This window comes from Salvelinus namaycush, chromosome 3 (genome assembly GCF_016432855.1).
Source record: "Salvelinus namaycush isolate Seneca chromosome 3, SaNama_1.0, whole genome shotgun sequence".
Classification (NCBI taxonomy): Eukaryota; Metazoa; Chordata; class Actinopteri; order Salmoniformes; family Salmonidae; genus Salvelinus; species Salvelinus namaycush.
In genome coordinates, this window is record NC_052309.1 from 76,243,865 (window position 1) to 76,270,669 (window position 26,805).

Consider the following 26,805-nt stretch of genomic DNA (forward strand, 5'->3'; position numbering starts at 1 on the left):
TCATGATAATGTGTAACTTTCACCTCTTTAAAGCTTAGTATCTGGTTCTTCTGTCTACTGAATTATTAAACCCAGTTTAGTTTGCATGCAGGGTATTGCATTCAAAAAGCCATCCAAGATTGAGTATCAGTGTCTGAGGCACGCTTCTCTCAACATCTATCTCCAGTACTGCCTGCTAGTGCTAAGCCTAAGCATCTCTGCTTTCGAGACAAGGGGTCTCTCTCACGAGAGGATGGCCTGTGTTGAGGCTTTGTTTATTCAAAGTCGCCTTAAGTGCACCAGTATGGAGAGATGTGGTGTTAGTATTCTATTTTCTATCCCCCCTCCATCACACAGGAGCATCTGTTGAGCACTTGTGTTTCACACAATGTGTTGTCTCTATGTCACCTCTCTCTCGGTGTGTCACTGTTAGTCTCTGGGTGGCTGAAGCCTAGACTGTAAGAGTCTCTGTCCTCTGAACAAGATTGTGAGTTGGCCCTCTCAAACCAGAAGCTGTGCTGTGATGTCAGTGCCTACAGTCTGGTGGTGTAGCTGATGAAAGAAAGGTTTGTATATGTCAGTGATTGATAAACTGTATGTCAATCACGGGATATCAGCTGAAGGCCTCTTAAAGTTGAAATAGGATTCTTAATCCAAACAGTGGCGAAGATGTTTAGCGACTAGCTGGTGCCACACAACAATTTATTTCACCCTAATTTCCACCTGCTTTTAGAAAAGACCCTTTACATAACTAGTTATCTAAAGCTCGACCATTGATGGGATGAAAGGGGTGGGATTGGAATGTAACATGCATTAATCGCCTCATGCTGCTGCTGCTGTGTAAGCCTTTTGTTGTGTTTCATAAACATGACAATGTCTTTTTACAGAAATATAAATCATTCTATAATCCAGATTCAAAAGATCGATTCCGTGAAGTCAAGATATCTTTAAACCTCTTTCCCTCAGTATTCAGTCAGTAGGTTCTGTGTGTGAATACGACAGCAGTCACTTTGGATTATTAGTTTGCGTTACTGATTTCTCTCGCTAGAATGCAATGTCTTGTTGAATAATTAAGGTTCACTAAAGCCCATGCTATTTGTATTTCTTGGAGTAAAGCTGGTCATGATTTTACATGGTTTCTGAAGGCCATTATTATCTAATTACGTAGTGCTCTTGGGAGTTCTTTCCATTGCCCGAAAAGAGGGAAGTAAGACTTTAAACTGGTTCTATTTCCACGAGAGCTGACAAAAAGTCTGTGTTTTACCATGATTGAGCTGTGGGAAAGTTTGGTGGAAATTAGTCTGTGCATGCATTTTGTGTGTGAATGTATATGTAGCCTATTTGTGTTCTCTTTGATGTTACCCTTTCAATGTGTTGACCTTCATGTGTTTTCTGAGACTGTAAGAACACTGATGACCTGCAAAATAACTTTTTTATTCGTATTTTTACTGAACCTTTCCTTAATTAACCAAACCCTGACCCTAACCTATAACCTAATTTGAACAAATTCTGAAATTAAATATCAGTTTGCAGATCAGGAGTGTCCCATAGCTTTTTCAGGGTTTTCTGTGTGAGTGAGTGGTCATAGCCACTCATGTGACCTGCCTTTGATTCTGACCACAGTGGGGACGTGTATGGTCCTGTTGGTTCACATTGTGTTGAGCATTCAGGTTGCGTTGTTCCTCGGCCTCTACCTCTGACTCACACAGCTGATTGACCAGCCAGGGCTCCTCTCTAATTTGCAACACTGAGTTATACACCAAAATGTATCCCTCTTATTTGCTACACACACAGACTAAGCGGACAATCACATTCTGACAGCAACAACGGCTGAAATGTTCCTACAATAATGGCTTTTTTCTACCCCTTTTTTCACGCTTTGTTTAGCTTACCAAGAGTTTTCTCAGGCGCTTGATGGTAGTCTGGGCCTGAATTATACTGTCCATATTAGGCTAACTGTAATTGAAGAACATTTACCTCATATAGACATCTTTGTGTGTGGTGGTGCACAATGTTTTTTTTCTGCTTATCGGTTAATGGTGTACACGTGCTGTAACTCCTACCTTCCTGTTTTTATTAAACATACATTTTAAAGCTGTTAGATATTTCTGCTCAATGCTAATGTGTAGCGTTTCTTTACATATTAACCTAAATAGAGAAGTGTTAATAGAATATTCTTAGCACACACTAAAATGTACGTTCATTTTTTCCTCACATTGTGCGGTTTGGCTTAGTTTCACAGTGTGTCATGTGATTTTGCATCAGTGTTGAAAAGGGGAAGGAACTCATTTTGCTTTTGGGGGGTTTCTAAAAATTCTCCTTTGGGTTAGGGTTTAAAATGATACACTAGTCTCACTATGACGAGATCTGCTTGACAGTTGTCATTTCACATCTCAGTTGGAAAGGAGGCGTATTATATCTCATGCCATTATGGGATTGGAATCAAAAGATGGGGCCTCTGCCTCTGACAATGGAACTTGAAGCGCCCTATTCTTTATGCTCTTGGCTAGTTCTCCTTTGAGAAGCATGAATGCGGCCAGTGCTTTTTCAGATCTATTTGTACAGCAAAAGACCGCCCTCTATTTGAGAACCAGAGTGCCATTATAATGTGGCCAATGCCATATTGTAGAAGCAGTGAGCTGTAAATCTCCTTTTTATCTGCCCTAGATGTTTTTCCTATGGGCACCTCAAGTCAGTCATGCCATATGGCAGGGCAGCCAATACCTCATCACTGTGCTCTTCTAGCACAATGGAAGCTAAGGCTACATGAGCCATGATGCCAGATGCGTCCAGTCAGTGTATGTCATGTGAAATAAAAATGTTACTGATTTTAAAGTAATTTTATTGTTTTAATGCTATGCTTACTGTACTTTTACTCACCCATCTCAATTCATCCACCGTTACAAAAAAACCCTGAGGGGAATAGCCTAGTAGTGTTTAGGTTTGTGACTTGAGTAACTTCTTGTATCGTGTATTACATAGGAGCCTCATTTATAAACATTGCATACATTTCTGCGTGCCCCATTTCTGACACGTCTGCGCATGTACAAAAATATTGAGATGGATAAAGTTCCCGCATACTATACATTTTTTTTACCCCTTTTTCTCCCCAATTTTGTGGTATTACATTTTCTCATCTCTGCAACTTCCGTAGTAACTCGGTAGAGGCGAAGGTTGAGAGCCGTGCGTCCTCCGAAACACGACCCAGCCAAGCCGCACTGCTTCTTGACACAATGCCCACTTAACCTGGAAGCCAGCCGCACCAATGTGTCGGAGGAAACACAGTACACCTGGCAACCGTGTCAGCGTGCACTGCGCCCGGCCCGCCACAGGAGTCGCTAATGCGCAATGGGACAAGGACGCCTTTAGACCACTGAGCCACTCGGGAGGCCCCACGCATGCCATACATACTCATGTTTCAGTTATAAATCAGACCTGTCATAAACCTGCACCGTGAACGAGCAATAAAACTCAGCCTGGAAAAGGCCCTCCATTCACCTTTTATGGTGACAATAACGCACTTTATTTGCTGTACAATTTGGCACTATTTCAAATTAGGCCACGGCAGTTGTGTAAAAGAAGCAGCAATTGCATATATGATCACATTTCTGTAGATGTGTGGGCAGAATGTTAAGATATTTTGCAGCAGCTTTTTTTCTTCAAACGACATCCTGCCTGGCTGCAAACTTCTATACAAACAACGAATTGTTAAATATTTTGTTTATCAATAAATTGTTTCCATGTCCTACTTTGGTATAGGCTCTGAGATTAAATAGTTTTATGATGTCGTGCTCCTATCGTACAGCAATACTGTAGCCTACCCATACTGTCAAATATTTTACATAAGCTACCGGTCTATTTACTGTGTTGGCAGAATGTTAATGTATGCTGTATTTAGAAAAGGACTGTGATGACAGTTTCTGAAAAAGAATACAATGGCAAATTGTTGTTCACCTGTTCAATTTGTCTGTAGGCTATAAACTGCGCTGCCTATGGGATCACGTACAGCAGAACTTGAAATACATGGCTTATCTATTCACTTATGCTCAATTGAATGAGGGATGTGCATGGTAGTTTTTTTAAATTCAGGAATATGAACCCATCACGGCCAGAAAAGGTGAGGAATTTATTCTGTTATGAGTCCTATGTCGAATTATTTTAGATTATAAAAATAAAACACTAGAGCTGTGTTCGAATGCTCATACTAACTGCACTAACTGTACTATTTGTGACTTTAAATTGACTATGTAGTATGCTTATAGGTCATAGTATGGATATAGTTAGTATGCCAAAAGTTCCCAGATGTCGTACTAAATTCACCCAAATACGAAGTATACAAGCAGTGGACACTATGTCTGTGCTTTTATGGCCCATAATGCAATTCTTCAGAAAATAGGCGTGGCTTCACAACGTTTTCAGATTTGAAGAAAATGGCAGAAAAAATGCAGCCGAAGTCCGACGAGAGCTGATACAAATTCATTGCTTTAACTAATTATGACAAATGTTAAGAGAATGTTGAGCAATGTAATGACTTTTCAAATAAGTTACGTTACACGTTATGTTAGCTTACAATTTGTTAGCTAAGCTATCCTTAAGAACCGCATAGCATTACAGCAGTATGTACCGGTATGTTAGCTAGTTACCTAACACATCATTAATACATCAAACTTGCCAGGCAGTATACGAACTATAATTTAACTAACTACCCAACGTTTATTGACTTGATTCTTCACGTCGTTCTTAGGTAAGTGGTAAAGTCGTGCGTTCTCAATGGAAATTGTTAATTTTGTCTATCTACTCCGATTTCAGAGGACTCTCGTCTGAGTGTTCCAGAGCGCAGAATAACTGATTAATTTACGAACGCTCAACACCCCTTGAATATATGGCCGGTGTCAGTAAACGTCGGCAAAAAAAAAGCGTAATTAAATTGTTGCCAGCGGCACAGTTAGTCACCAACGCTCTGGATAACATGAAAGCAGCCTAACCAACTCTGCTAGGGCGAGTAAAATGGTCAGAGTGAGGTGTTCTCTCATTTGTGTCTGGAAATAGTTAGCAAGCTAGCCAACGTTAGCCAGTTAGCTTGGGTGCTTGACTGCCGTTGGGAGGTCAGAACGCCCGGATCAACCTTACTCCTCAGCCAGAGCGTCCAGTGTGCGCTCTGAACGCTCCGAGAACGATAAGCTCTGAATTTACAAACGGACAATCGGACAACGCTCTGGATTTACAAAAGCCCAGAGTGCACTCTGGCACTTGAGAGAAAACAATTTTTAGTTTGTAATTTGTTATGCTAGCAAGAGGTTGCATATCAACAGCATCAACTTCCGGTAGACAGGCGATGCGCTAGTACGCTCAACTGAAAGGATACCGTTTGTTTACAGTATACTAAAATGAACTAATAGAAGAAGTGCGTACGCATGGTCCAAAGTTTGCATGGAGGATAGGACATTCTCACATCAAGTTCAGTTTTTATAAACTGGGGCACGCACGCTTTTGGGGTATATAAAAGAGGTTTATAAAATACATATTTCTCAGTCCCATTTTACACAACAGTTTCTGAGAGATATTGCATCCTATCTTTAGACCTAAGCACTGGGAAAGTGGCTGGATGTTACCTTTTCTTATTGCTTTGTATCCAATCACGTCTCAGGTTATCAAGACAACCTGACGTCCTGATATAAGCTCCAGTCAGGCGGTGCTCCACTTTCGCTCCATAACACTCTCCCATTTGGCACTGTGAATGGTAAAGGATGGCCTTAATTGGTCTATATTAGAGCTGAGCGATATGGACAAAAATCTATATCATGATAAATTGCCTGAATTCATGTGATAACGATAAATTGAAGTTGATAACATTTAATGTGCACCTTTTTTAAATGATCGTTTAAACTACTACTACTACTACTAGTTTCATGGTTGTACCTATCAATTGTCCCATTAACAACCCCCCCATATAAGCAAACATTTAATTTCAAACTTTACATTTCTCTAGTGTAGGCTACTTATCGTAATGAACAATGTCAGCAAAATGCCTGTGATGGGTATGGTCGGTGTCGATAATTTTCAGGTTTATCATCCCAGCTCTAGTCTATATCCACCTTTTTAATCTTTCACTGTGCAAACTGATCAGAACTGTGCTGTTTTAGGAGTATGTGCCACAGTAAAGTGGGACAGTCCCTCCTACTTCAGAGTGCTGGGAACCTTGGAATGCAGATTGAGCTTGTGCACTGGCACATGCTTGTGTGTGCAGTGCAGCTCTCACCACAGCTTAGCTCTCACTTCCTGTTTGGAGCCTCTTCCACCCCCAGCAGCTTCCTGTCTCTGCAGCACAGTCGATCACTACACCCCACACCTACAATGCTGCACTGGATTACAAAGTGCAAAACGGCATGTAAGAATACCCCTAACTTTTTTTAACGGTATTTCTGACCAACAGATGCATATCTGTATTCCCAGTTATGTGAAATCCATGATTAATTCATTGATTTCATTTAACTGATTTCCTTATTAACTGTAAAATTGTTGACATTTTTGCATGTTGCGTTTATATTTTTGTTCGGTCTATTTCATTCATACTTCATGATCTCATATTACATTTTGTTTACACAACCCCTCTTTTCAACCCCTTTCCCTTTTTAATTGCAATTTGTTATTTTTTCTCAGCTGCGATTTTTTTTATTTTTTTGGGCTCTGGCATATCACTATCCAGGCTTTTACTCTCAAAGGGGAGCTCTGAAGCTTTTAGCCAGTTACTTCTTCTAAGCCTCCGATTAATCTCTCCCCTATCACTTATTAGCTCTCTGCGCAGCTATCGATCCCATCTCCCATTAGATTTACCACAGAGAAGAGCCGTGCCTGCTGTGCCCTCTTATGCTGATCATTCCCCTCACTCCAGTTCTGACCAGAGCCTGATTTAATACATGAGGCATCCTCTGAGCAGACAAGTTGACTCAAACCAGATCAGATCCAGTAATTGTATTTTCTATTTTTTATTCCCAAAACCCTACAGTTAAATTATTGGGCTGTTAAGTCCACAGGGGTGGAAAATGGTTAAGTCCCCGCCGTGGTGCTCACTGTGAAGTTTTTGGTTCAGCTGAGGGCCTCTGTTTCGCCATTCTCCCAGCCAGAAACCTTCTAAGTTCCCCTGCCGTGTTAAGGGACCAGCCACGTTGTGTGTTTCAGTAGCTGTAAGTGTAGCTAGTGATAGTCATGGGGTTTCTCTAATTAAGTGTGGCGTCCCATGAGAGTGGGGATTAAATAAGCCTATGTCTCCCCCTCCCCTCTGTTGTCAGAACAGCGCCAATATGACCCTATTAGGTAGCAGGGGAACTTTTCTAGAAGTTGTCTTGGAACACGTGCTATGACACAAGCCATGGCAGCACACACCCCCCCCCCCCCCCCCCCCCCGTCAGTAATGTGGAGTTTTAACGCTGTACCTGGCTGACTTGCGTAAGTGTATCACGGTAGTGAGTCATGTTTAGGAGACAGAAGTTAAGAGGAGGAAGTGATTGAACAGTGAACATGGTGTCCCTTAGCAACACAGTGGAAGGCTTTCTGTCCATGACACCACCTGCACCCTACCCTGTTGTCACTGCCCTCAGTAGGACAGAAATGGATATGGCAAATATTGCCTTACTGTGCTATTGGACTGAAATGGAGCCTTGACTGTTTGGCATCCTTTTCTATGTTCTCTGGGGAAAGCAAACGGCAGCGGGCCCGCTTGCTTGACACTGATTCACCCTGGCGCCCACCCACGCTGGCCCAGGAACCAAAGGACAAGATCGGGCTCTTCGTGTCAACATAGTGGCTCTCTGCTACCTGTCTCCTAGTCTCTCCATCATCCACAGTGTCTGCTGGCTCTGCGCTCGTTAGAGCAGTAAATGCTATCTGCCCAGAGTCAGCTTGTGGCTCTCATGGGGGAATTGGGATCAGAGCAGGCCATTGCTTTAGTCAGGCATCACTGGGCCTGATGGCTGGATGAGTGCATGTGTGTGTGAGTCACTGATAAATATCTAACCAGATAATGTCACAGGCTCCCTGAGTGCGCCTGGGTTTATGGGCGTGAGCATTGAGGCAGGCAGACACCTGTGGGTTGGATGGAGCCCCAGGGTCCTCTGCATTGCAGGGTGGACACAAACTGAGTCACTCCATCAACCTCCCACTCTCTCTCTCATATATATATATATCTCTCATGTCATCCTTTCACCCGCTCCCCTCTTCTCCACTGTTCTGTAGTTGAGAGATGAGATTAGTCTGTCCCCTACCCCGGTAGCGGCTGGCCCTGAGCTCATCACAATGAGCCCCTGGAGACCACCAGACCCAGGCTGCTGCTGCTAGCCTACGTCTCAGCTGGGCTCAGGAGGAGAGAGACACGGAGAGAGTGAGTTTGCTAGTGAGAGTGGGGAGGGAGGTGGCTGCAGCGTGCACTCTTACATGGTAATCCATCGTGGGCAGCCTGTGAAGCTCATTAAAGCGCCCTTCTAAAGCAGGGATTAGGGTGGCCCAATGCTCCTTGATCACAGCTACTTGACATAAACACCCTGTTAGACCTATCTCTCTTTCACTCTCACTCTCACTCACTCACACACCATCTGACACTCTGCCTCCTTCTCCATGCTGCAGAAAAACCACATCTAATGGTTCTTTATGTATGTACGATAAAGGATGATTCTAGCCAACATAAAGACTTGTAGAAACTTCTTATTCTGTTGCCCTTTTTGTGTTTTATTTTTGTCACACACACAGTTATTCTCTCTGTTCTCTCTGCTTATATTGTTTACATGGGAACAAACTGTACATGGAATATAGGCTACTGCTAAATTGGACTTCATACACGCCGTGTGGGGCTGGATGCTGCCATAAAATAGAGATGCCCTCATTTTCTATTTACCCGGAGGACTTTTCTTGAGCTGATCACAAGGAGTGTGATTCCTCTGAACTGGTCCATCATGCCTCTCCTCCTGAGAGGAGCAGGGCTTCGTAGCGTAGCAGTAAGTCAAAGCTGTAATTAGGACTCCTCTGCCGCCCCTGTCTCCTCCCTGTTTATGCAAATCACCCTTCCTGCTCTACTGTGAAGAGAGGAGCGAGTATCAACCTGCATTATCAACCTCTTTTGGTCTGCTGCTTATTTTTGGTCCTTCCCATCCCTGGCTGTCCCCATTCCCCAGAAAAACTCCTCAGGGGATGGGGATTGGGCAGGGGGTGTGAGTAGACTGCTGCTGTCCTCACTGACTGGCTTCACTGTGGCACATTCTGCTGGAGCCCTTTCTCCTTACACAGAAGTAGTGTGGAGTTATGGCTGAATCTCCAGTACAAGGCTAATCTCAGTGTTTTAGAACGTGTGAAGCGCAACCAGTAATGGGGTTGTCTGAATTGTTCACTAACCCTCCACTGCTGATGATGGTAGGCAAAATGCCTCTTGCTTATCTGTTTCAGGGAGCGTGTTGCACAATCTTTAGATTATTGTGTAGACAGACCCGACCGCCATTGTAATAATGGGTAATCCATTCCACCAATGAGCAGTTGGTAAAGCTGGCATTGACCAGAGCTGAGCCCTAATTCCATACAACAGCTGGCATTCAATACAGATGGCTGTACACAGTGCCAGATTTAGTCCTTTTTAATTCTAGACATGAAGAAATTCTAATCCAACAGACAAGAATTGAAATGTGGATTAACCTCATCTCTGCTCTCTACATATGCGTCACTAGAAGTCCTGCTTGAGGCCCTTTCATATTTTACTTTCCCTGGTGCCTTGGTTTATGAAGTGGTACTTAAAAATCCCTAGTGATTTCATGATGTAATTTATTGGTCCAGTCACCTCAGTTGAGTTTGAGCTGACTAGGGGAATGCAGCTGTGGGGTGGCGGGGCGGTTCCCCATGTGGTAATGGCCCTTAGCATTGTGTTAATTACAAGTGTTGGAGTGCTTCATTAGCGGCAGGGTAAGCTTCTCTTTCTGGTGCATATCAGCACTCCTCCTCAGAGCGAGTGTCTGCTCCCTTGCTGTGGGGAAGGAGGGTCAGTGTGCTCTTGACCTTCCCCAGTCTGTCGGACTCAATGCACAGCCGCCAACGTGTCAACATACCAGGCCTTCCAATGGGTGCATTCCATGTACGCCAAACTATTTGCTTTGTCACGTTACTTTCACAGATTTTGAATACAGTTACTGTCTCTCGTGTGCTCATACACTACACACAGGCAGCATTGTCAGATGATGAACAGAGGCCTTGTTCGCGGTTTCATCCGTCATGATCCTAATTGATACGATTCAATTGTCCGTGTGTGTTGAGGACAGGGTAAACTGATAAAAATAACCCTAGTTTTTCTGTTCCCGTCTCTCAAAAAGCTGAACAATGGTTGAATGTGAGTAGACAAGTTAATGAACCAGCCGTTGCTTAATCGCTGGATGGATGAGATGAACATGTGGGATTTTATCTCCGTTGTTTTAATTGTAAATGCACGACAGAAGTCCATTATCAGAAACAACAGGCCTGGGAGGCCCATAGTTTGAACACGCTTTATCTACTGGCCTCAGTTAACTTCTTATGGCTGCAGGGGCAGTATTGAGTAGCTTGGATGAAAAGGTGCCCATTGTAAACGGCCAGCTCCTCAGTCTCAGTTGCTAATATATGCGTATTATTATTAGTATTGGATAGAAAACATTCTAAAGTTTCCAAAACTGTCAAAATATTGTCTGTGAGTAGAACAGAACTGATATTGCAGGCGAAACCCTGAGGAAAATCCAAACAGGAAGTGGCTTCTATTTTGAAAACTCCATGTTCCATAGCCTCCCTTTGCTGGATTTAAAGGGATATGAACCAGATTCCTTTTCCTATCGCTTCCTCAAGGTGTCAACAGTCTTCAGACATAGTTTCAGGCTTTTATTTTGAAAAATGAGCCAGAACGATAACATCTCGTCAAGTGGTCACAAGAGTTTTGCTCGCGCAACAGAGTTTGGACAGCTATTGTTTTTCCCCCTCCAACTGTGAAAGACATTTGCGGTTGATATATTATCAATTATATATTTTAAAAACAACCTGAGGATTGATTATAAAAACCGTTTGACATGTTTCTGTGGACATTATGGAAACTATTTGGAATTTGTCTGCGTTGTCGTGACCGCTCTTTCCTGTGGATTTCTGATCATAACGCGCCAAACAAACGGAGGTATTTTGGACATAAAAATAATCTTTATGGAACAAAAGGAACATTTGTTGTCTTAACTGGGAGTCTCGTGAGTGAAATCATCCGAAGATCATTAAAAGGTAAACGATTAATTTGATTGCTTTTCTGATTTTCGTGACCGAGCTACTTGATGCTACGTGTACTTAATGTTTTGTCGAGCGATCGATAAACTTACACAAACGCTTGGATTGCTTTCGCTGTAAAGCATAATTTCATAATCTGACACGACAGGTGGATTAACAAAAGGCTAAACTGTGTTTTTCTATATTGCACTTGTGATTTCATGAATATAAATATTTTTTAGTAATATTTATTGAATGTAGCGCTATGCTATTCAGCGGTTGTTGATGACACTTATCCCGTTAACGGGATTGCAGCCATAACAAGTTAATTTCACACTCCAGCATAATCCGCAATCTTGATTCATAGAAATGGTCTCTGGATTGCGTCCACAGTACAGACGCGTGGCTATCAGTCACCTCCCCTCCTCCTCTCATGCTAGGCTACACCAGGTAACCAGCCGGGTCTGTAAGCTATGCTAACGTCAGAAGAAGACCCGCTCCACATGTTTATGTCAGCTACTCTCTCATCTGCATTGGGTTGTCATTGAAGTCTGCTTTGGGGATGGTAGTCAGTCAGACCAAGGGGTGCATAGAGTTCATCATTGTGCGTCTCAGGCTTGGTCACCAGGATTTTAGCAGGGTCTGAGAAGCGCTGTGTGTGTGAGCGGGAGCCGGTCTGCTCAGTGGCAGCTGTGGAGGAGATTATCCCCTGGACCTTAGCCTCGCTAATAGAAACTCCTGAATCTATTGTGTCTCAGTCAGATTTTAAAAAATATATATATATATATATATATACACTGCTCAAAAAAATAAAGGGAAAATTTAAACAACACAATGTAACTCCAAGTCAATCACACTTCTGTGAAATCAAACTGTCCACTTAGGAATCAACACTGATTGACAATAAATTTCACATGCTGTTGTGCAAATGGAATAGACAAAAGGTGGAAATTATAGGCAATTAGCAAGACACCCCCAATAAAGGAGTGGTTCTGCAGGTGGTGACCACAGACCACTTCTCAGTTCCTATGCTTCCTGGCTGATGTTTTGGTCACTTTTGAATGCTGGCGGTGCTTTCACTCTAGTGGTAGCATGAGACACAGCATGTTTGCTGTGTCTGTCAGCGTAGTGTCCAGAGCATGGAGGCGCTACCAGGAGACAGGCCAGTACATCAGGAGACGTGGAGGAGGCCGTAGGAGTGCAACAACCCAGCAGCAGGACCGCTACCTCCGCCTTTGTGCAAGGAGGAGCACTGCCAGAGCCCTGCAAAATGACCTCCAGCAGGCCACAAATGTGCACAAATGTACATCTCCTGATGTACTGGCCTGTCTCCTGGTAGCGCCTCCATGCTCTGGACACTACGCTGACAGACACAGCAAACCTTCTTGCCACAGCTCGCATTGATCTGCCATCCTGGATGAGCTGCACTACCTGAGCCACTTGTGTGGGTTGTAGACTCCGTCTCATGCTACCACTAGAGTGAAAGCACCGCCAGCATTCAAAAGTGACCAAAACATCAGCCAGGAAGCATAGGAACTGAGAAGTGGTCTGTGGTCACCACCTGCAGAACCACTCCTTTATTGGGGGTGTCTTGCTAATTGCCTATAATTTCCACCTTTTGTCTATTCCATTTGCACAACAGCATGTGAAATTTATTGTCAATCAGTGTTGCTTCCTAAGTGGACAGTTTGATTTCACAGAAGTGTGATTGACTTGGAGTTACATTGTGTTGTTTAAGTGTTCCCTTAATTTTTTTGAGCAGTGTATATATTTAGAGGGAGGGAATGCAGAGCGCCCACAGAATTTCATTTACATAATGCAGCACATAAAGACAGAGCAACGCACAGTCACAATTCTGGTGTTGCCTTCTCTGAAACTGCCTACAAAGCACATGTTTTAATCTATTTCACTTCAGCCGCAGCTCTTTCAGCATATTTTTTTTTTTAAGTGTCATCAGAGAATTGTCCTTCATAGCCATTGTCAGTTAACTTCTTGACGCACGGATCCCTTTAGCGGGATAATTTTCATCAACAACCGCTAAATTGCACAGCGCCAAATAAAATAAAGAATTTGCTAAAAATATTTATATTCATGAAATCACAAGTGCAATATAGCAAAACACAGCTTAGCTTGTTGTTAATCCACCTGTTGTGTCAGATTTTGAAAATATGCTTTACAGCGAAAGCAATCCAAGCGTTTGTGTGAGTTTATCGATCACTAGGCAAAACATTAAGAACACCTAGCAGCAATGTATATTGGTCATGAAAGCCAGAAAAGCAATAAAATTAGTCTCTTACCTTTGATGATCTTCGGATGTTTGCACTCACGAGACTCCCAGTTACACAATAAATGTTCCTTTTGTTCGATAAAGATTATTTTTATATTCAAAAACCTCCAATTGTTTGGCGCGTTATGTTCAGTATTCCACAGCCTTAGACAGGTCATCAAGGCTTGACGAAAATTCCAAAGAGTATCCGTAAAGTTCTTAGAAACATGTCAAACGTTTTTAATAATCAATCCTCAGGTTGTTTTTAACATCAATAAACAATATTTCAACCTGACTGTAAACTATTCAATACTGGAGAGAAAGAAAATGTCGATCAAACAGTGTCGAGCGCATCAACTAATGGAGGGACATCCATGTATCCACTGACGCGTTTTGATAAATCTCGCTAATTTTTCAAAATAAAAGCTTGAAACTATGTCTAAAGACTGTTCACACCCTGAGGGAGCCACAGGAAAAGGAATCTGGTTGATATCCTCCATTTAAAGGGATAGGCAGGCAATGGAACAGGGATTTTTCAAAATAGAAGTCACTTCCGGGTTGGATTTTCTCAGGTTTTCGCCTGCAAAATCAGTTCTGTTATACTCACAGACAATATTTTGACAGTTTTGGAAACTTTAGAGTGTTTTCTATCCTATTCTGTCAATTATATGCATATTCTAGCATCTGGACCTGAGAAATGGGCAGCTTACAATGGGAATGTTATTTTTCCAAACATAAAAATTCTGCCCCCTAGCTTCAAGTTAAGAGATACAGTAACAAAACTGGTTAAGCAGACTAAGCCAAGCGAGGTAAACAAGCCAACTAGGTTTACGGCTTTACCGTTTAAAGGAACTGCCTTGTGGTTTCATGTTATCATGGAACTACTTATGGACGATTGACTTTTTTCAGCCTTTAAAAGAAACTCGGTCATAATCTGAGTAAACAGTCCTCTTCAAGCCCCAGGGAGAAGTGAAGTCTCTTTACGCAGGCTGAGCAAACCTCTGCAACTGGTAGCTAACAACATAATGTGATAAAGAGAGAGTTTGCAAATTGGTTGCCACTACAAAACTTTTCTTCTTGATCTCAATTCAACCTTTAAACACACATGGGTATGTTGGTAGAATACCGATATCACAGGGTTTTAATTGTGAATGGGAAAATATTGGTACAATAAGTTATTTTGGTTTTGCTATGTTCTGGTGAATGTACAAAGTTTGCATTTTGTCTTTTTATATTTGGTTAATTATTCATGGGAACCTGAATTCAATTACATTTAATGACTGTACCTTGAGCTGACATTTATTCTGGGCCTTTCCCCAGGAATATTCCAGCAAGGAAGCAGCCCTGTTTAGTTTATTTATTTTCTTTAACCTTTTATTTAATCAGGTAAATCATTGAACACATTCTGTTTTACGATAATGACCTGACCAAGGGAGGGCAGTAACCGTGCAGCAATGCAGACACATGACAACATGCAGACATTCCACGCAAAAACAGAAAAAGAAAAATACATCTTTACAACACATCAGTAAAACACAGGGGACACAACTAGTAGCCACTTACTCTAAAAGCAGTCCCAGGGGTGGATAACCAGCTAATTTAACCTGTTAATGAAACTGGGAATGGAGATGAATTAGGTTGAGTTTTAAGTCCTTTATTCCAGTCAGTAGCAGCAGAGTGTTAATATTTTGGAGCCGGGGTTGGAGCAGGATGTTGGAACAGACAGGGAGATGTAGGAGGACATAGAGAGGAGTCTAAAGAGGTAGAGGGGGGCTTTGCTAGTAAGGGTTTTGTAAATTATGATGAACCTATGAATTTGTTCTCTGCTTGTGAGGGATGGTTGTCCAAACTGCTCATAGAGGGAACAGTGGTGGGTGCGGTAGGGGGCTCCAGTGGAAAATCTGATGACTGAGCGGTACAGAGTTCAGTTTTGAAAGCAGGGTTTTGGGGGCATTGCGGTAGTGTCTCACCATAGTCCAACAGAGGGAGGACGCAGGACTTTGGAGCGGCGGGTAAAGCAGGATTTGTTGTGGTACAAAAAGCCCAGTCTGGATTAGATTTTGCGGATATTGATATGGGTGCTGAAGTTGAGTTCTTCATCAAGCCAGGTGCCCAGGTATTTGTAATGCGGTACATGTTCAGTGGAGGTGTTGTTGACAATGAGGGTGTGTTCGGCTGGAGACTGAGTTGTTTTTTTTGCTTGACAAGATCATGTACTTGGTTTTTGTTGGGTAGAGAAGTAGTTTGAGGTCTGTTTAGAATGCAAGGTTGAGAAGCAGGTATTTTCTCTGTGCTTTCTCTGTTCTCAGGTGAAGCTTAGAATGCAAGCTTCACCTGAGAACAGAGAAAGCACAGAGAAAGTGCCTGCTTCTCAATCTGTGGCGCCTGAATTTATCACTATTTTCTTTACATGTTTGAGACCCCTGCGATCTGTTCTGACTGTCCTCTGATATCTCTACTTGAGACCTCATACTCACTCGGATGCGGCAGTTAGGTGCCGATGGAGTGTCAGGGTTGTACAGAGGTGGGGCTGTGTTTCGTTTGCCTCTACAAACCACCTCTCACTTAGAGCACTGGCGGTGACCGTATTACTGCCACACCGGCGGTCACGAGTCATGAAGGCAGTACAGCAATTAGCCTTCTCCAAGCTCTGATGCTGCTGATGGTCATTAGTAGCCTACCAAACTTGCTAACTGCCTCGTACTCTGCCTGGTACTCAGCACTCTGACACCAATGCAAATGTAATCGAAAATCAAATCAAACACTTAATGAGAGCCCATGAGCTCATGGTGCGCAACATTTCTGTACGCTATGCAATTTCTATAGGCTATGCAATTGTGTGAGAGATCATAGTGATGGCCTCTATTAAAAAGAGGGAGATCCCATCAGCTTTCTATAGGCTAAGCCTAACATTTATTTCTCAACTTTCATTATATTAAGCACATTGCTTCTCTTTACAACAGGAGTATAGCTTACCTTGCTGGCATGAAAATGAACCACAGGAAATGTGCATAGATTACATGTATTTTTTTCCCATGCCCCTGTTTTGAAACAAGTGCATGATAATGGTCCATTCTGAATCAAAACAAGTCTCACACATATACAGTGGGGAGAACAAGTATTTGATACACTGCCGATTTTGCAGGTTTTCCTACTTACAAAGCATGTAGAGGTCTGTAATTTTTATCATAGGTACACTTCAACTGTGAGAGACGGAATCTAAAACAAAAATCCAGAAAATCACATTGTATGATATTTAAGTAATTAATTTGCATTTTATTGCATCACATAAGTATTTGATCACCTACCAACCAGTAAGAATTCTGGCTCTCACAGACCTGTTAGTTTTTTTTAAGAAGACCTCCTGTTCTCCACTCATTACTTGTATTAACTGCACCTGTTTGAACTCGTTACCTGTATAAAAGACACCTGTCCACACACTCAATCAAACAGACTCCAACCTCTCCACAATGGCCAAGACCAGAGAGCTGTGTAAGGACATCAGGGATAAAATTGTAGCCCTGCACAAGGCTGGGATGGGCTACAGGACAATAGGCAAGCAGCTTGGTGAGAAGGCAACAACTGTTGGCGCAATTATTAGAAAATGGAAGAAGTTGAAGATGACGGTCAATCACCCTCGGTCTGGGGCTCCATGCAAGATCTCACCTTGTGGGGCATCAATGATCATGAGGAAGGTGAGTGATCAGCCCAGAACTACACGGCAGGACCTGGTCAATGACCTGAAGAGAGCTGGGACCACAGTCTCAAAGAAAACCATTAGTAACACACTACGCCGTCATGGATTAAAATCCTGCAGCGCACGCAAGGTCCCCCTGCTCAAGCCAGCGCATGTCCAGGCCTGTCTGAAGTTTGCCAATGACCATCTGGATGATCCAGAGGAGGAATGGGAGAAGGTCATGTGGTCTGATGAGACAAAAATAGAGCTTTTTGGTCTAAACTCCACTCGCTGTGTTTGGAGGAAGAAGGATGAGTACAACCCCAAGAACACCATCCCAACCGTGAAGCATGGAGGTGGAAACATCATCATTCTTTGGGGATGCTTTTCTGCAAAGGGGACAGGACGACTGCACCGTATTGAGGGGAGGATGGATGGGGCCATGTATCGCGAGATCTTGGCCAACAACCTCCTTCCCTCAGTAAGAGGCTACAGGACCAGTCTCCAGACCTGAACCCAATAGAAAATCTTTGGAGGGAGCTGAAAGTCCGTATTGCCCAGCGACAGCCCCGAAACCTGAAGGATCTAGAGAAGGTCTGTATGGAGGAGTGGGCCAAAATCCCTGCTGCAGTGTGTGCAAACCTGGTCAAGAACTACAGGAAACGTATGATCTCTGTAATTGCAAACAAAGGTTTCTGTACCAAATATTAAGTTCTGCTTTTCTGATGTATCAAATACTTATGTCATGCAATAAAATGCAAATTAATTACTTAAAAATCATACAATGTGATTTTCTGGATTTTTGTTTTAGATTCCATCTCTCACAGTTGAAGTGTACCTATGATAAAAATTACAGACCTCTACATGCTTTGTAAGTAGGAAAACCTGCAAAATCGACAGTGTATCAAATACTTGTTCTCCCCACTATATTATTTAGTTAATGTAAAGGTGAGATTAAATCAAGAATAGTCTGATGGGCGACAATTTTACCCTATCACTTGTGAATTATTTATTATCACTTGTGAATGATGCCCAGTGTAAGGCAAGAAACAATGCCTTTTTTTTAAAAACTTTTTAAAATCGTATTCTCACACCTCATGTAGCCTAGCCCATAAGCCTATATGTTTTGATAATGTTTGTATCACTAAAGTGGCCAAATATCTTCTTAAAATGAAGCACATTAATCTGCTTTACAAGGGGTGTAGAGCCTAACTGGTCTACATAAGCAGCTGATGAGTTTCAACTTTGGGGAACATCATTTTCACCATAAAACTGCACCTTTTATAATAAAAGCATTCATGCATGATCACATTTACTGTCACTTTTGATAATGGTGTTTTCCTGCTAATGGAACATTCACGCGTATAGCCTACTGCCGTGTGCGCATTGCTGCGCTTATATTGAAGAAATAGCCTAATAGTTTATCAACATTTTAAGCGAAAGTTCTGATCTGTAGTGTCGGCCACGTTGTGTAAAAAATTTGTTTTTTAATGCTAGTGGTTGTATTAATTTGGGATCTATCGCATTCCACAACTGTCCCATACTGTGTTTGGAATATTTATTTCTTGCACAGAATGGAGTAGGTCAACTTTTGTACTATGGGGATAGTAGATTGACATAGGCTAGTGCTTTTGCTGTTCGTTAGGCCTACTCATCTTATTGGCTGACAAAAAGTAAATGTGGACAGTTCTTCCAATATCTTCAATTTGCACCCCAGGGCCCCCCGAGTGGCGCAGTGGTCTAAGGCACTGCATCACAGTGTTGCTGTGCCACTAGAGATTCTGGGTTCGAGTCCAGGCTCTGTCGCAGCCAACTGCGACCGGGAGACCCATGGTGTAGCACAGAATTGGCCCAGCGTCGTCCGGGTTAGGGGAGGGTTTGGCCGGCAGGGATGTCCTTGTCCCATTGCGCACTAGCAACTCCTGTGGCGGGCCAGGCGCTGTGCACACTGACAGGGTCACCAGGTGTACAGTGTTTCCTCCGACAAATTGGTGTGGCTGGCTTCCGGGTTAAGTGGGCATTGTGTCAAGAAGCAGCTTTGTTGGTGCGGCTTTGTTGGGTTTCGGAAGACGCACGGCTCTCGACCTTCGCCTCTCCCGAGTCTGTACGGGAGTTGCAGCGATGAGACAAGACTGCAACTACCAATTGGGTACCATGGAATTGGGGAGAAAAAGGATTAAAAAAACAAATAAATATGCACCTCAGAATTGGATAAGGATGTGCGCAATTTTGTCCCCAATGTGTCTGTCTTCACTTGTAGCCTGTGAGAAAGACCCGATCACGTGATGGAGAGCCATGTGAGTGAGAGGTTCTTCGGAGCATGCAGCACTCAGGGAGAAGCACAACAGCAGCAAAAGGCATGGATTCTTTTAGAGTGCGTTACAGCCACACAAAGGGGATGCTGCTGTGAAATTTGAGGCCTTATCAAGTGCTTGTCAAATTGTGAATGAGAGACTGAGAAAGTGTGTACAGCCTGCACAAAAAAACTAAGCAGAGCTCATGCCTTTCTAGCTACCGTAATTTCTGGACTATTAAGCGCACCTGAATATAAGCTGCACCTGAATATAAGCCGCACCCACTGAATTTAAAAAATATATGTATTTTGTACATAAATAAGCCGCACATGTCTATAAGCCGCAGGTGCCTACCGGTACATTGAAACAAATTAACTTTACACAGCCTTTAAACAAAACACGGCTTGTAACAAAAATAAATAGGCTTTTAAACGAAACACGGCTTGTAACAAAAATAAATAGGCTTTAACGAAACACGGCTTGTAACAAAAAAAAAAAAAAATTGCAGTAAACAGTAGCCTACCAAGAAAGTAATTGGTCACTATCTTCCTCCTCCTGTGCACTGAAACCACTGAAGTCATCTCCTTCGGTGTCGGAGTTGAATAGCCTCAGAATTGCTTCATCCGATGTTGGATCGTTTTCATTGTCGCTCTCGTCACTTTAATCCGGAGGCAAATTCCCCGCTGAGCTCATGCTGCCCTCTTCAACACGCAGCAGTCCAGCCTTTCGAAACCCGTTGATGATAGTGGATTTTTTTTACAATGCTCCACGCTGTCAGGACCCACTGGCATGATGGGAAGTTTGAGCGCCCTCGATTTACGTCACATTATGTGACGGACGGTGCTCAGTTTTTTGGCGGCATGAATCTTGTGAAAGCGGGAAAAATCCATAAATTAGCCGCGTCATTGTATAAGCCGCGAGGTTCAAAGCGTGGGAAAAAGTAGCGTCTTATAGTCCAGAAATTACGGTACTTTTTTCAAATCATCATTAGTCGCATCATGCAGCCTTACAATATATAAAACATCTAAATATATAGCCCGACATTTTAGAACAACTAAAGTTACATTAATAACTCTAAGTTAAGCATATAGGAGTACCTATTTCTTTGTTAACCACTCAACACAGAATAGCCGCATGTGCACTCCGTCAAATATCCTTTCTATTTTATTCAGTTTTTTTCAATTGTATTCTTCATACTATAAAATAATGCCACGGAATTCTAAGCAAATCTTGTCTGCTAAATGAACTATTGTAGCCCACAGCCATTTGGCATAGCCAGATCAGGACCTAACATAAGGACAACTCGGAGTATTCTGTTCTTCTGAAATAGACTATATTTTCTAAATATCATATCTTTAGACTTGTCTAAAAAAAAAAAAAAGGATTTTTTGTGAAGGTGTAGTCTATATTACATGGATTGATTTAGACTTCAAAAGGTCTGCATCAGTGACTTGTAGGCTATGTGTGGGTGCCAGGAGATGCTAAATGTGTTTATGTTAATTAATGGTCAATTACCGTGAGACAGATAGTTATTTGCTTGACAATCACCTATCCGCTTGACAAACACAATTTCATGACCGCCACAGCCCTACTCTCACTTTTACTTGACTCTTGTAACCACTTCTAGCGCACCATGCAGGGTTTTTTATTTATTTTATTTCCCCTTTATTTAACCAGGTAGGCTAGTTGAGAACAAGTTCTCATTTGCAACTGCGACCTGGCCAAGATAAACGCATAGCAATTCGACACATACAACAACACAGAGTTACACATGGAATAAACAAAACATACAGTCAATAATACAGTAGAAAAAAAGAAAACAAAAAGTCTATATACAGTGAGTGCAAATGAGGTAAGATAAGGGAGTTAAGGCAATAAATAGGCCATGGTGGCGAAGTAATTACAATATAGCAATTAAACACTGGAATGGTAGATGTGCAGAAGATGAATGTGCAAGTAGAGACACTGGGGTGCAAAGGAGCAAGATTAATCAATAAATACAGTATGGGGATGAGTAGATGGATGGGCTGTTTACAGATGGGCTATGTACAGGTGCGGTGATCTGTGAGCTGCTCTGACAGCCGGTGCTTAAAGCTAGCGAGGGAGATATGAGTCTCTAGCTTCAGTGATTTTTGCAGTTCGTTCCAGTCATTGGCAGCAGAGAACTGGAAGGAAAGGCGACCAAAGGAAGAATTGGCTTTGGAGGTGACCAGTGAGATATACCTGCTGGAGCGCGTGCTATGAGTGGGTGCTGCTATGGTGACCAGTGAGCTGAGATAAGGCAGGGCTTTACCTAGCAGAGACTTGTAGATAACCTGTAGCCAGTGTGTTTGGAGACGAGTATGAAGCGAGGGCGTACAGGTTGCAGTGGTGGGTAGTGTATGGGGCTTTGGTGACAAAACGGAAGGCACTGTGATAGACTGCATCCAATTTATTGAGTAGAGTGTTGGAAGCTATTCTATAGATGACATCGCCGAAGTCGAGGATCGGTAGGATGTTCAGTTTTACGAGGGTATGTTTGGCAGCATGAGTGAAGGATGCTTTGTTGCGATATAGGAAGCCGATTCTAGATTTAATTTTGGATTGGAGATGCTTAATGTGAGTCTGGAAGGAGAGTTTACAGTCCAACCAGACACCTAGGTATTTGTAGTTGTCCACGTATTCTAAGTCAGAGCCGTCCAGAGTAGTGATGCTTGACGGGCGGGCAGTGATCGATTGAATAGCATGCATTTAGTTTTACTTGCATTTAAGAGCAGTTGGGGGCCACGGAAGGAGAGTTGTATGGCATTGAAGCTCGTCTGGAGGTTAGTTAACACAGTGTCCAAAGAGGGGCCAGAAGTATACAGAATGGTGTCGTCTGCGTAGAGGTGGATCAGAGAATCACCAGCAGCAAGAGCGACATCATTGATGTATACAGTGAAAAGAGTCGGCCCGAGAAATGAACCCTGTGGCACCCCCATAGAGACTGCCAGAGGTCCGGACAACAGACCCTCTGATTTGACACACTTAACTCTATCAGAGAAGTAGTTGGTAAACCAGGCGAGGCAATCATTTGAGAAACCAAGGCTGTCGAGTCTGCCAATAAGAATGTGGTGATTGACAGAGTCGAACGCTTTGGCCAGGTCGATGAATACGGCTGCACAGTAATGTCTCTTATCGATGGCGTTTATGATGTCGTTTAGGACCTTGAGCGTGGCTGAGGTGCACCCATGACCAGCTCTGAAACCGGATTGTATAGCGGAGAAGGTACGGTGGGATTCGAAATGGTCGGTAATCTGTCTATTAACTTGGCTTTCGAAGACCTTAGAAATACAGGGTAGGATAGATATAGGTCTGTAGCAGTTTGGGTCTAGAGTGTCACCCCCTTTGAAGAGGGGGATGACCGCGGCAGCTTTCCAATCTTTGGGAATATCAGACGATACGAAAGAGAGGTTGAACAGGCTAGTAATAGGGGTTGCAACAATTTCGGCAGACCATTTTAGAAAGAGAGGGTCCAGATTGTCTAGCCCGGCTGATTTGTAGGGGTCCAGATTTTGCAGCTCTTTCAGAACATCAGCTATCTGGATTTGGGTGAAGGAGAAATGGTGGGAGCTTTGGCGGGTTGCTGTGGAGGGTGCCAGGCAGTTGACCGGGGTAGGGGTAGCCAGGTGGAAAGCATGGCCAGCCGTAGAGAAATGCTTATTGAAATTCTCAATTATAGTGGATTTATCAGTGGTAACGGTGTTTCCTAGCCTCAGAGCAGTGGGCAGCTGGGAGGAGGTGTTCTTATTCTCCATGGACTTTACAGTGTCCCAGACCTTTTTTGAGGTTGTACTACAGGATGCAAATTTCTGTTTGAAAAAGCTAGCCTTTGCTTTCCTAACTGCCTGTGTATATTTGTTCCTAACTTCCCTGAAAAGTTGCATATCACGGGGGCTATTCGATGCTAATGCAGAACGCCACAGGATGTTTTTGTGCTGGTCATGGGCAGACAGGTCTGGAGTGAACCAAGGACTATATCTATTCCTAGTTCTACATTTTTTTGAATGGGGCATGCTTATTTAAGATGGTGAGGAAGTCACTTTTAAAGAATAACCAGGCATCATCTACTGATGGGATGAGGTCAATGTCATTCCAGGATACCCGGGCCAGGTCGATTAGAAAGGCCTGCTCGCAGAAGTGTTTTAGGGAGCGTTTGACAGTGATAAGGGGTGGTCGTTTGGTCGCAGACCCATTACAGATGCAGGCAATGAGTTAGTGATCGCTGAGATCTTGATTGAAAACAGCAGAGGTGTATTTGGAGGGCGAGTTAGTTAGGAGGATATCTATGAGTGTGCCCGTGTTTACGGATTTGGGGTTGTACCTGGTAGCTTCATTGATAATTTGTGTGAGATTGAGTTCATCGAGCTTAGATTGTAGGATGGCCGGGGTGTTAAGCATGTCCCAGTTTAGGTCACCTAGTAGCGCTAGCTCAGAAGATAGATGGGGGGCAATCAATTCACATATGGTGTCGAGGGCACAGCTGGGGGCAGAGGGTGGTCTATAGCAAGCGGCAACAGTGAGAGACTTGTTTCTGGAAAGGTGAATTTTTAGAAGCTTGAATTGTTTGGGTACAGATGAGGATAGCCTGCAGAGTTCTGTATTACTATCTTTGCAGTAGATTGCCACACCGCCCCCTTTGGCAGTTCTATCTTGGCGGAAAATATTATAGTTAGGGATGGAGTTTTCAGGGTTTTTGGTGGTTTTCCTAAGCCAGGATTCAGCCACGGCTAAGACATCCGGGTTGGCAGAGCGTGCTAAAGCAGTGAGTAAAACAAACTTAGGGAGTAGGCTTCTAATGTTAACATGCATGAAACCAAGGCTTTTACGGTTACAGAAGTCAACAAATGAGAGCACCTGGGGAGTGGGAGTGGAACTAGGCACTGCAGGACCTGGATTACCTTCTACATCACCAGAGGAGAAGTAGGATAAGGGTTACGGCTAAAGGCTATACGAACTGGCCATCTAGCACGTTCGGAACAGAGAGTAAAAGGAGCAGGTTTCTGGGCACGATAGCATAGATTCAAGGCATAGTGTATAGACAAAGGTAAGGTAGGATGTGAGTACATTGGAGGTAAACCTAGGCATTGAGTAATGATGAGAGAGATATAGTCTCTAGAGACGTTTAAAACAGGTGATGTCATCGCATATGTAGGAGGTGGAACAACATGGTTGGTTAAGGCATATTGAGCAGGGCTAGAGGTTCTACAGTGAAATAAGACGGTAATCACTAACCAGGACAGTAATGGACGAGGAATATTGATATTAGAGAGAGGCATGCGTAGCCAAATGAATATATGGGTCCAGTGAGTGGTTGGGCTGGTTGGGGACATGGCGATTCAGACAGTTAGCAGGCTTGGGCTAAACAAGCTAGCAGTTAGCAGACAGCAGACCGGGTTAGCAAGCTAGCAGTTAGCAGACCGGAGCTAGCAGTTAGCAGAAGGGCCTTTGGGGGATATCGCAATGGAGGTAAGTCAGTTTTTGTCTCTTCGCGCGGTGACGTCGATAGATCAGTCGTGGATTGGTGGGGTTCCAAGTAGCTCTAGGTAGCTAGCAGGCCGCGGTTAGCAGAATGGGCCTTCAGCGGACGTCGCGCCTGAGGGGCCTGTTGGAATCCTCGGGCAGATTGTCGGTATTCCAGTCGTAGAGTATCGGCGGGGTTCCGTGCCCCGTACCGGCAGTAGAAGGCGTCTGGATATTGTAGCCCAGGAGTAAGCTTCGGTGGTAGCACAGGAGCCCGGGCTAGCCTCAGGCTAATTGGTGCTTGCTCCGGGATGGAAACGCTAGCCAGGAGTAGTCACCCGGGATTGCGGTTAGCTAGTTGCGAATATCCAGATGAAAATGTTCAGAGTTTGCGGTAGGAATCCGGGGATTTTGGGGAGAAAAAATTAGGTCTGTTATGCTCTGGTTTGAGTCACGTTGTACGAACTGGCGAGAGCTTTCCGAGCTAAAGGTTAGCTGATGACCGCTAGCAGTGGTTTGCTAACTGATAGCTGGTAGGTAGTTAGGTGGCTAGCTTCAGTTGAGTGATTCCAGATCCGAAGTATATAGAAATACTTTAAGAAAAAAAACAGATCCACGCCACATTGGATGAGGCGGGTTGCAGGAGAGTATTTAGAAGTTGAGGTTTAGGAAAATATTTTTAAAAGATATGCGAAGAAAAAGATGTAAAAAGATATATACAAGGGACAGGACAAAGACAAAGACGTCTGACTGCTACGCCATCTTGGATTTAGCAGGCTACAAGGGTAAAGTGGCCCTTGTAGCGCTTTCACACCATCACCCACAAACATGAGCTTCAGTCACTCACACCATTAGATCACTTTTTTACCCCTAAGGCACTGGTAGTCCACAGATTTAAAATGATGCTATGCATGAATCAGCAGTGAGTGTTTAGATATGTGTTAACAGGCCTTGCATTTCCCCTGCGGCATCGAATTCCCATAAAATAATCCATGCCTTGCGGCCAAAGTGATGAATATAATTCTAATTCCCTTCTCCTGGCTGCCAATCACGGTGCTCCGAAGCACCTCTCACTCACATAGCTCTCTCAGATATTTCAATTCTTATTATTCAATGCCTGACAAGTGATCTGGTCCTTCTCACAGGTGTCATAGCTCCGAAGTAGGCTGCAGTGAATGACATTTTATTTTCGTGTCAAATCGCAAATTGGCAACCCATCCCTTATGGGATTAATTGACACATAAATTGATTAATTGTGATAATTCAGTGATAATTCTTCTTCCGGTGTTCTTTGCAGTGCGCATCGCATAAAGAGTGAAAAAAATTAAGATAAAAACCAATACATAAAAGTAAATAAGGTTATCCAAACAATAATTATGTCCCGAGGGCTGTAAAAATATACATACATATACAAGTGAAAACCGACACATCGTAGTTGCAACGACGCGTGTCCTTATGGAATTCCGAGGCACATATTGAAGATGTTAGAACTGTCCACATTTACTTTTCGTCAGCCAACAAGATGAGTAACAAACAGCAAAATCACTAGCCTATGTCAATCTACTATCCCCCATAGTACAAATATGTACCTATTCTATTGGTCAGCTTGTCCTTCTGTGAGAGAGATAAATATTCCAAACAGACTCTGGGACAGTTGTTACAACAGATCCCAAATTAATACAACCTCTGTACATCAAACTTCAAAAAGCAATGAGGCTGATGCAACAGATCAAAACGTTTAGCTTAAAATGTTGATCAACTATTAGGCTATTTCTTCACATTATAAGCGCAGCAATGCGCACACGTAAGATATAAGTGCAACTGTTCCAAAATGCAATTAGCGGGAAAACACTGTTCTCAAAAGT

The 26,805-nt window shown here is 43.1% G+C and overlaps 1 protein-coding gene across 2 annotated transcripts in view; it reads left to right on the top strand.

Moving 5' to 3' along the window:
* LOC120039012 (growth factor receptor-bound protein 2-like) overlaps window positions 1-26,805 on the top strand; it is a 48,117-nt gene that overhangs the window by 9,026 nt on the left and 12,286 nt on the right. The window contains exon 1 of one of the 2 annotated variants that reach the window (XM_038984553.1): window positions 15,447-15,605. The exons of the other annotated variant lie outside the window; for it this stretch is intronic. Coding sequence (XP_038840481.1) covers window positions 15,564-15,605 — 42 coding nt within the window. The 5' untranslated portion in view covers window positions 15,447-15,563. Of the gene's footprint in view, window positions 1-15,446; window positions 15,606-26,805 lie in introns of those variants that run through there. 2 annotated transcript variants of the gene reach the window in all.